Genomic DNA, 10502 nt, shown 5'->3' on the forward strand with positions numbered 1-10502 from the left:
GTCAGTAAGTTTAGATGACTTTCCTTAAGTTTACTAAATTAAATTGGAGATCTCCAAATCAAAGCAAATTTCCAGCCTAAAATGCTTATTTTGTAGAATAATGGCAGTTCCACAAATGATCAACAGTCATATGAAACATAATGGTACAGTTTGGTGCCAGACATTGGAACACTTACTGGAGCTGCCCAGCTGGTAGCAGCATTTGACCAACTTTGAGCTTTAATTTTAAAGCTTTGAGCTTCAAATAAATACCATCACGTTTGGATAGTACTTGGATGAAAGACTTCCATGGATGACCAAGCCTGTAGAACAGATCGAGTTGAAAAATATTGTGGAATGGGAATGCACACTTTCATAGACTTCCTGTTTCTAAATGGTTATGCAGAGTACACAGCAATGCAAAAGTATTGCACCTCTCTAAGGTTACTTTAAATTTGTTATGGTCTTTCTAGGATTGGGAGGGATTGACACTAGAAGCCCTAATACGAATGTTTGCAATATTGCTTTAATGTTTGTTTACATCAAATAGGTACATTTTAGTGGGAAAAGCTTAATAGCAGACTGGTATCTATGGTTCCATATTATTTACAACATATTAATTCTAGGGGATCTAGAACACACTGAAGAACACATTTTACCTAACACTATTCCATATCTTCCTGTAGTACTTATGGCTTCCATTCGTTTGCATGTTTGTTTGTAGTAGCTTTTAATTTCTTACACTTTCCAATTTAAAGCTGTTTGTTATTTTTAAAGAGAAGGCTGCTATACTGCAGAATAAAGCCTTATCTCTAGAATTCCTTGTAACCTACATTCAAGAAATAAGACTGCTGGGTATACCGCTGATTCATTTTGATATGCGCCTAGAAAAAAAGTAAAGTCATCTATCTGTGGATGAGATAGTGATGAATTACTCTGTATCTTGTCTTTTCTTTTTGATGCAAGTAGATACTGTGGGTATTATAGATCCATGTTTTTGGAGCTCAGTTCACATTTGTCACTTGTTAAGTAAAGAATTTTTTGTTTTCTAACTTAATTAGTTTGGCTTCTGAGAAAGGTGTTTTATAACTTGATATGCTAACTTTGGTAACTGTTTTATAAGAGTGGCACACCTCCTATGTCAATAATTTTGTGAGAACATCTATGAAATGCTTCTTAGAATCCAAACAAACCTACCACCACTAAAAGACTAGAGGGTATATATATATTTTCCTGGGGGTAAAATCACAATTAATATAATTAATAGGACTTACTTTTCAATAGACATGTTTAAGATATTTTGATGATCCTGCTTTGCCATATTATTTACAGGGCCATATAATTTACAGATTTTTTTCCTTCTAAAGGCAGGAAAATAAAATTCTTAAAACTTACCATATATTGATTCAATTTATTTGTATAGGAATATGCTTTGTGGCCCATTACAGATAAACAGATGGAAATTACATTAACAATTCAGAACAAGGTGGACTATGCAGTAGAACCTCTGGTCATGAACGCTTCTGGACCACGACCAAATCAGGTTCTGACCAAAATAGTCACAAAATTTTTGAATTGGTCACGAGCACATACACAGTTGGCGATCAAACATGACCCCTGACCTAGAAATTCCTGAAGATGAAGAAATCACCAAAGTTATGGAACGAATTATGGCCGTGGCCAGAGGTTCTACTATATGCAACTTCAGAGAAGTTCAAAAGTTCACTGGATTTCACTGCATTGAACTCTACCTAACTAAAAGGTATAGTGGACTTAAATTCCCCTAATTTCAACAAAGCACTGACCAATCTGACTAGGGATTATGGGAATTGAAAGCCGAACTTCTAGAATCTATTAAATTGCAGGAAGTTACTCTGCAATCTTCAAAAACTTGTTTTTCTTTAGCTTTCAGAATGATTCCTTATCCTTTGGAAAAAGGGCACCTTTTTTATCCTTATCCCATTTGTACCGAAACAGCAGATAGAGAACTTCTTCCGTGTAAGTTTGATTTTTTTCCCCCTGGTTTTATCTTTAAATAAGCAAGAATAACTTATATGAATTGGCTCATAAACAAGGAAGGTTTCTGCTCTATAAGTTTATCCAGTTATTCTCAGGATGGAATATTAGGGTTATCAATAGTTGGTTTTGAACAGAGATCTAACGCTGCCTGAGATGTAGCAACCCAGGTTTGAATTGGATTACAAGCCCATTATGACATTTTCATCAGTACTCCCAGACTGAAAATTGGAAGAGAAACTCTTGCTATCCTGGAATTAAAATTAGACATAACTGTTTTTATTTGCAACTTGGATTGGGAAAGAAAAATGTTCGTTCCTGGAGTTTTCAGTTTGTGCAACATGTAAGACTTTGAAAAGCCCCAATTTTTTTAAAATTAAAAAAACTGATTATATAGTGTGAAGAAGGCAACTGAATTTATTTTGATGTGTTCATGGTTGAGCTTGCAAGTCTTCAGTCAAGAATTATACAATGTAACAAAAGAGATTCAAGCTGGGATCTTTAATATGAAATTATCTTCGTTGAAGAGAAATTCAATGAAGTATGCGTGTGTATTGCTTTGTTAAACAAGCAAAAAACATTAGTGAAAGGATACACCTATCAGTTAGTATTATATTAATAAAACATGCAAAAACTAGATTAAGCATCTTCGGATAACAATCAGAAGTTATTATTTTGTTCTCCAGATTAAGTCCAGGGTCCCTTCTCCTTTTCGTACTTCGATGTTGTATTATTTTATTAACTCTGTTAATGCATATTTTTTTTAGTTTAATAAAAGAAAAAAAGATATTTAATTATTAACAGCATAAAACCAAGTACAGTATAAAATTAATTGTAAGAATCATGGAGATTTATAATAAAATAATTTTAGGAAATTTCACCAGATCGGTTGAAAATCTGTAATTCTGCTTAAAAGTGTTTCACTTGTTTTTTTCCTTATCTTCTTGGCAGCATTTCATGAAGTCTCTGTTTACCCCAAGAAGGAGCTTCCATTCTTCATTCTGTTCACCGCTGGACTATGTTCTTTCACAGCTATGTTGGCCCTTCTGACACACCAGTTCCCAGAACTAATGGGAGTATTTGCAAAAGCAGTGAGTATCATGTCACTTACTCATTTCTGATGGATCAAGGGGAGGGGTGAGTCAATAAATTATGGGGCAACAGGATTTTTAATCAGCAAGCACAATGGTTGCTCTCTCTCTCTTTTTTTGCCATATGGCAACTATCCTTTACAAATCATTATTTGTCACTATATTTTAGCAGTGAATTAGAGGAATGTGATTTGAATTGGAATGTTACTAATCTGTTGTCAGGGTTCTTCTTCCAATGCGAGAATATATTTCAAATGAAATGAATAAAATAGATGGTTAATTCAAAGAAGCAATACCACTTTTTAAATGTGTTATGATGGGAGCATTTAAAACGATATATTCACACATGGGAAGAATAGTTAAGATCACATACGGTATTATTAATGAATGTTTACAACCGGCATCATGTCAATAGTTCTCAATGTGAGACTTCTATTTATTGCATTTAATTTGATTTTAAGAGCAGACAACTCCTTCTTTTTATAGAGTTTTATTTGGGTTTTCACAAAACATACAAATAAAATATCTTTTTTTGAGAGTAGCATGCTCCCGGGTTATCACTTCTCTATACAGACATAAACTCAATTACATATTCATCTTATGTATTCTAATCCATATCTTATAACTATTTTCACAGTTTTCTCAATAGTTTTCCCTTTCCTTGCTTTATGTAACCTTATTTTAATTATCTCATTCCTTTCTAAGTTCAATTAAATATCTTTTTCTAATTTTCAGTATCTTTCTAATCAATATTTTTATACTTTTGTCTGTCCTGTTTACAATTTCATATTTTCTTTTCTCATCAAACAAATTTTCCCCTGTAATTACTACATTGGAGATACTGTTGTATCTAGATACTGTTGTATCTTTTAATTATTATCCATTCAAATCTTGTTTAAAATTATGCCTTTACAGTTATAACATTCATTTTCTAACCTCTATTTTATAACACATAACTATTATCAACCAAATTCTGCTTGGTACATTCCCTTAAAAATACACACTAAGTTCTTGAAAACACACACACGCACATGTATGTATGTATGTATGTATGTATGTATGTATGTATGGTATTCAGCTTTGTTCGAGTATTTTCCCATGTCATTATAGTTCTGCTTTTAAAGTTGTAGTGACATTTCGGCAGAATCTCATCTGCCATCATCAGGCTTGTGTACACATCATCAGGCTTCTATACACAAGCCTGATGATGGCAGATTCTGCCGAACGTCACTACAACTTTAAAAGCAGAACTATAATGAATATCATACATATAAAAACCTGCGAAAACTTAAGAAAACATATATATATATATATATATAGATTTGTTTTCTTAAGTTTCTTAAGTTTTCGCGGGTATTTATATGTATGGTATTCAGCTTTGTTCGGGTATTTTCCCACGTCATTATAGTTGTGCTTTTAAAGTTGTAGCAACGTTTCGGCAGAATCTCATCTGCCATCATCAGGCTTCTGTATAGTGTTTGTCTGTGAGTCAGACTTTCACAGCCATTTGTGTTTTAAATTTGGTGCTAGCCTACTGCTGTGCCAGCTGTTCCATAGGTCTGTTCATCTTCTAGGTCTCCATTATGTCTTTTTGTGGATCAAGCCACTGATTTTGCTTTTATGGAAGCCGTTGGCTGTCAGTACTTTAGTCAGGGTGCATAGTTCAGTCTTTGTGTCTTGTCTGCCAGGCGTTTGGTTCTGGCAATTAGTGTTTTGGCCACGGAGTTTATCTGTGCTGGGTGGTGGTGGGATTGGGCATTGAGGTAGCAGTTGGTGTGTGTTTTCTTCTGGTATACGGTGTGTCCTAGTGTGCCATCTGTTTTTTTGCAGATTAGTACATCTAGGAATGGTCGTTTGTTTCTGTTTCCATGGTGAATTTGATTTTGGGGTGTGTGCTGTTTTGGTGTGTTAGGAAATTGTTTAGGTTTTCTTTTCCATGGGGCCAAATAACAAATGTGTCATCTATGTATCTTAACCATAGTTTGGGTTTGTGGGTGGCATTGGCTAGGGCTCTGGATTTGAATTCTTCCATGTACAGGTTTGCAATGACGGGTGACAGTGGTGATCCCATAGGGGTCCTTCAATTTGCTTGTATCTTTGTCTTTTGTATATGAAAGATGTGTTGGTTAAGCAGTGTTCTGTTAGTTCCATGAGGTGTTTGGGTGGGTGGTATTTATTTTTGATGATTTCAAGACTTTCTTTTATCGGGACTTGAGTGAATAGTGAAACCATGTCGAAACTTACAAGCAGATCTTTTCGTTCCACGTGTAGATCTTTGATCATTTCTTTGATCATTTGGTATGAGTTTTGTACATGTGAAGCTGCTGCTTCAGCATGGGGCTGTAGCTGCTTTGCTTGGTATTTGGTTAGGTTTTGTAGTGGTGCTCCTCTGGAGCTCACTATGGGTCTGAGAGGTATGCCTTCTTTGTGTATTTTTGGGAGGCCATATAGTTTGGGGCATCTGGAAGATTTTTCTCTTGGGATGATCGTCTGTTGGATCTCTTTGCTCATGTGGCTGGTTATGATTTTCTTCTTGGTTATTTTTTCCAGATATGTGGTTGGGTCTGTGTTTATGGGTTTGTATGTGGAATATACAGAAATATAGCAGCCATCCTAAGAAACCCCAAAGACAAAATTGACCTGGAAAACCAAGGCATATATGAAGTCCCCTGCACATCATGCCCTGCCACATACATCAGACAGACCAATAGAAGAATAAGTACCCGCCTGGATGAACACAAAACTGCAGTAAAAAAGCTGGAACACACTTCCTCACTAGTCCAACACATGGAAGCTACAGGTCATAGCATCAACTTCAATGGAACCAAAACCCTAGCCACTATAGAAAACCCCAGCTACAGAATTATCAGAGAAGCCAGAGATTGAAAAAAGACCTGAAAGCATGAATAGAAGAGATGACTCCACCAGACTGTCAATTATTTGGAAGCCTGCACTCACAAACAAACAAATCTCCACACCACAAGCCAAGCAAACACCTGGGCACAAACTGCCCCCTCCCGGCACCCAGATGAAACCTAGCTTCCTAATAAATGATAGTCGTCCGTTTACTCAAAGCCAAGCCGCACTAAAAGCCTCCAATACAGGAAACACAATGTTGCCAGCCAATCAAGACAAAAAAAACAACGCTACAAAACAGACAGAAGATATTAGAAACACCAATCAAGCAGAACACAGCAAACTCAGATAAACTCAAATAAACACAGACCAAGACTCCCACCAATCAGGATGAAGAAAAAACCATTCTGGCACAGCATAGGCTAGCACCAAATTTAAAACAGAAACGGCTGTGAAAGTCTGACTCATAGACGAACACAATACAGAAGCCTGATGATGGCAGATGAGATTCTGCTGAAACGTTGCTACAACTTTAAAAGCACTATAATGCCGTGGGAAAATACCTGAACAAAGCTGAATAATATATATATATATATATATATATATATATATATATATATATATATATATATATATATATATATATATATATATATACACACACACACACACATACACATACATGCACGCTCACACACACACACAAATACATACACATACAGACTTATATATACAGATTATATATATATATATATATATATATATATATATATATATATATATATATATATATATATAATCTGTATATATATGTATAACAATAGTAAATGAAATAATTATTCTATTCGAGTTCAGCTCAGCCATTAATATTGATAGCAATTTTTTACATTTTTATTTAAAATATTTCCATCTTTTAAGAAACATTACCTAATAATCAGTTGTCATTCACTTTAATCACCTATATTTCATATTTTATTCCTTACTGTCTTTAAACAAAAAACAAAACAATAGTTAACAGTCAATTATTATTCAAATTCATCCTGTCAACCGATATTAAATTTCATTAAAAATCTTTCATTTCAATTATATACTTTTTAAAAAATCATTGACTTATTCTCTTATCCTGTTTCATTTAATTACTAACAAATATTCTATTACACATCAATGCCAATTTTATGTCACTTTAATCATCTATCATATTTTCTAACTCTTTTCTATTTCTACGGTAGTATAACAATGCTATCTCATGTACCTTTGCAGAATCCTCTCTTTAAGTTAAATTTTTAACCAGTCTCTGTCTTTTAAATAGGCTTATACCTTTAATTCTTGTAGGTTTTTCCTGTTTCTCTATATCTTATTTCTGTCCTTTATAACTTCCTTTCCATCTTCCCCCTCTTCTTCTCCCTCTCCTTTTTATTCCCTTTTCTGATTCTCCCTTCTGCTTCTTCCTAATGTTATAGTTACTTTTCAAATTACTCTTTTTTTTGGTTGGTTGTTTCAAGTCTTAAGTTTTTAACTCCCTTTCCCCCTTTCCCTTTTTTACCCCACATAAAATTGCTTAGTCATTGAAGACGGCTTCTTCTTTGTCCCGCCCTTCTTGTTCTGCAAGCATTTCTTGTTGTTTTTCATAATTCAAAATCTCTATTTCTAAAAATTGAAATACGAAGCCAAAAGATCCTCTTCCCTCTTGTGCTTCTTTTTGTTCTTAAAGTCTTTTTGTTCTTTAGCTCTCCAAGGAGTGATGCCATTTTAAAGATTTTTAAGCAACCCCCAATTGATTTTATTTCATTTCATTAGGATCCACCATCCAAAATTCCAGGAATCACCCAATAATCCAAAGCTTCTTTTCTTTCTTTCCAGGGGCTTTGTTATCTTGTAACCAAGTTTCAGCTACAATGTGTCCTTTACAGATCTTGTTAAAATTCCACTATCAATTCTTTTTCCTTCCAGGTGGTCTCCTCCATTTTTCCAGATTCCACCCTCTTTTTCCCCCTCTGCTTTCTTTCTTTTTGAAATTTTTAAATTATCCAAGAATCTTTATCCCTTTGACACTCTATTTTCAGCTAAAAATAGCGTGTTAATGTCAAAGTGGATTAATATCAATTTCTTGTTTAGATCTCTTCTTCTTAACATTCAAAGTCAATTAAAGCTGTCAATGTGAGAGGAAAAAAAAACCCCAATTCTTTTTCCTTTCCCTTTCTCTTTTGCCACTTTAAAAATCTTTTTCAGGGATAGTATTAGTCTTTGTAATTCAAGTTCCAGGTACCTTAAATAGATGTTTTCTCCATTCAACCCGGTCAAACTTTCTCCTTTAAACTTCCTCCTGCACAATCTTGTCCAGTCGGGTTCTTCTTTGAGGTGGCCATTTCTGACCACCGCTGCAACCGCCTTTGGGAAAGGGAGTAATGGCCAGCCGAGGAGAGATGTGGCTCCCCTCAACCCCACTGGCGGTCTCCCCCTTCTTCACAACCTCTCCGGGTTGACTTCAGCCCCGAATCCAAGCAGCTTGGGGCACTCCAGCAGAGAGCACAGATCAAAACCACGCACAATCGCAGATTTTGGTCCGTTGCCAAACAAGCCCAAACCGGAAGTCCCAAGAGCAGACAACTCCTTAACAGGTCTGGGCAGCTTATAATTAAAAAATATATATCTGTGAACATATATGAGATCATGTATAATAGAATCAAGAGATAAAATACAACACAGTAAAGAAATATAAGTCAGATAAAATGCAAACTAAAGGACCAGTTTCAATGGAGGTAAAACAAATCCAGACTTACCACCTTAGCAAGGGAATTCCAGTATATATTTTGTCCTGCTCTTGCTACTCTTTCATTCCACTTTTAGTGATAAATGATCAGTTAAAAAAAAAAAGGCGGGGGGGAGGCTGACATACTTTTATGTCCTTATGCAGCCTTATCAGTATCTTGCTTTTAGGATCTAACCAAATGTTATTTTTTATTATCAGTTCAATTTCTGGCCAGCCCATACCATATTCTTAAAAGTTCGTTTTATTTGGTGGTCCCCGTGATTAAAACAAAATCATTAGAGAGGCTAACAGAGTATTGGAAAACCTAGTCATAACAGGAAAGAGATCCTCAGTGAGTTGAAGGGCTTAAATCATCCATCAAATTATATCTAAACTATAAATTTTTGTAGCATATTATCTCTAGAAAAGTCATCAGGACAAAGTTTTGCTCTGAAGATTAAATAATCTTTATACTATATTAATTGATTTAAATGTATCTGCTAAAGATATAAAAATTATTTCAAATGAAAGCTTATGTTATTCCAAACTAGGTTGAATGGTACAAATCAGATAACCATAACTCTTTTCTTGCAGTTTCTTAGTACTCTCTTTGCTCCTTTGAACTTTGTGATGGAAAAAGTGGAAAGCATCCTGCCCTCCAGTCTGTGGCATCAGCTAACAAGGATCTGAAGGAAAACAGTTCTTCAATGACTGCCGTATTTTCTGTGCCAACTCCCTGTTGACTACCAGAAAGCATGATTTCTCTTTTAGGAGAGAACCCATTTTAAGCTCTTCATAAATTGTCTGTTATCATACATTTTTGTTGTACAAAATACATTGATGTTTGATTCTATTTTGCTTTCAAAAAAACAAAAACAAAAAATAAACTTTTGTGTATGGCAACCATTTGGTCTTTCCTTTTCAAGCTTCCAGGAGGAATTGTCATGATTGAGCACTAAAACTATCAAAGTAGGGGAATATAGTGCACCTTCTAGGTTATATTTCAGAATGGGGAAACTAATGACAGATTTAAGAGGTGAAAGGATGTAACTAAGAAAACCTCTGTCAGAGGGACAGTGTTATTTATTTTTATTTATTTATTTATTTATTTATTTATTTATTTATTTATTTGATTTGATTTGCCAATTGTTTACAAGATAATAAGTATAAGTGTATACATAGTTGTGAATACATGAAATGGGTACATATAAGAAAAATAAAAGAATAAGAGAAACAATAGGACAGGGACGGTAGGCACGTTGGTGCGCTTATGCACGCCCCTACAGACCTCTTAGGAAAGGGGTGAGGTCAATAGTAGGCAGTCTAAGGTTGAAGTTTTTGGGGTTTGGGGAAGAAACTACAGAGTCGGGTAGAGTATTCCAGACATTGACCACTTTATTGCTGAAGTCGTATTTCCTGCAATCAAGTTTGGTGCGGTTTACTTTGAGTTTGTATCTATTGTGTGCTCTTGTGTTGTTATGGTTGAAGCTGAAGTATTCACTGACAGTAGGACATTGCAATGTATGATTTTATATACCATGCTTAAGTCAGACCGAAGACGGCGTAATTTAGTTCCAGGAGAGGCAGGAATTGACGGTAAGTATGTCATGTTAAGGGAACTGGTTTATAAACTAATCTCAACCAATTTCCTTGTTTAAACATCAGTACAAAGGGACTACAGTTTTCTGCAGCTTCTTATTTCTGAGTCATGTTTGGTCAAATATATAAAAGAAGAGAAAAGGCCATTTCCAAACCAGGAAAGGGTTTAGTTGGTGGCAGTAAAACCAATAGACTTTTCAGAGATTATTTCC

General features: G+C 35.0%; 1 protein-coding gene across 9 annotated transcripts in view; it reads left to right on the top strand.

The window, feature by feature from the left end:
• The window catches only part of ST7 (suppression of tumorigenicity 7), a 123147-nt gene extending 113553 nt beyond the window's left edge, over positions 1-9594 (top strand). For 8 of the 9 annotated variants that reach the window (XM_087969320.1, XM_087969321.1, XM_087969326.1 and 5 more), the window contains exons 13-15: positions 1885-1977; positions 2947-3086; positions 9286-9594. In XM_087969320.1, coding sequence (XP_087825446.1) covers positions 1885-1977; positions 2947-3086; positions 9286-9381 — 329 coding nt within the window. In that variant the 3' untranslated portion in view covers positions 9382-9594. The remainder of the gene's footprint in view (positions 1-1884; positions 1978-2946; positions 3087-9285) is intronic. The other variant, XM_087969329.1, reaches the window with a different exon arrangement.
• The last annotated feature ends 908 nt before the right edge of the window (positions 9595-10502 follow it).

The sequence above is a fragment of the Notechis scutatus genome, chromosome 6 (genome assembly GCF_049901735.1).
Source record: "Notechis scutatus isolate UNSWTSFEM ecotype Mainland chromosome 6, rNotScu1.2, whole genome shotgun sequence".
NCBI lineage: Eukaryota > Metazoa > Chordata > Lepidosauria > Squamata > Elapidae > Notechis > Notechis scutatus.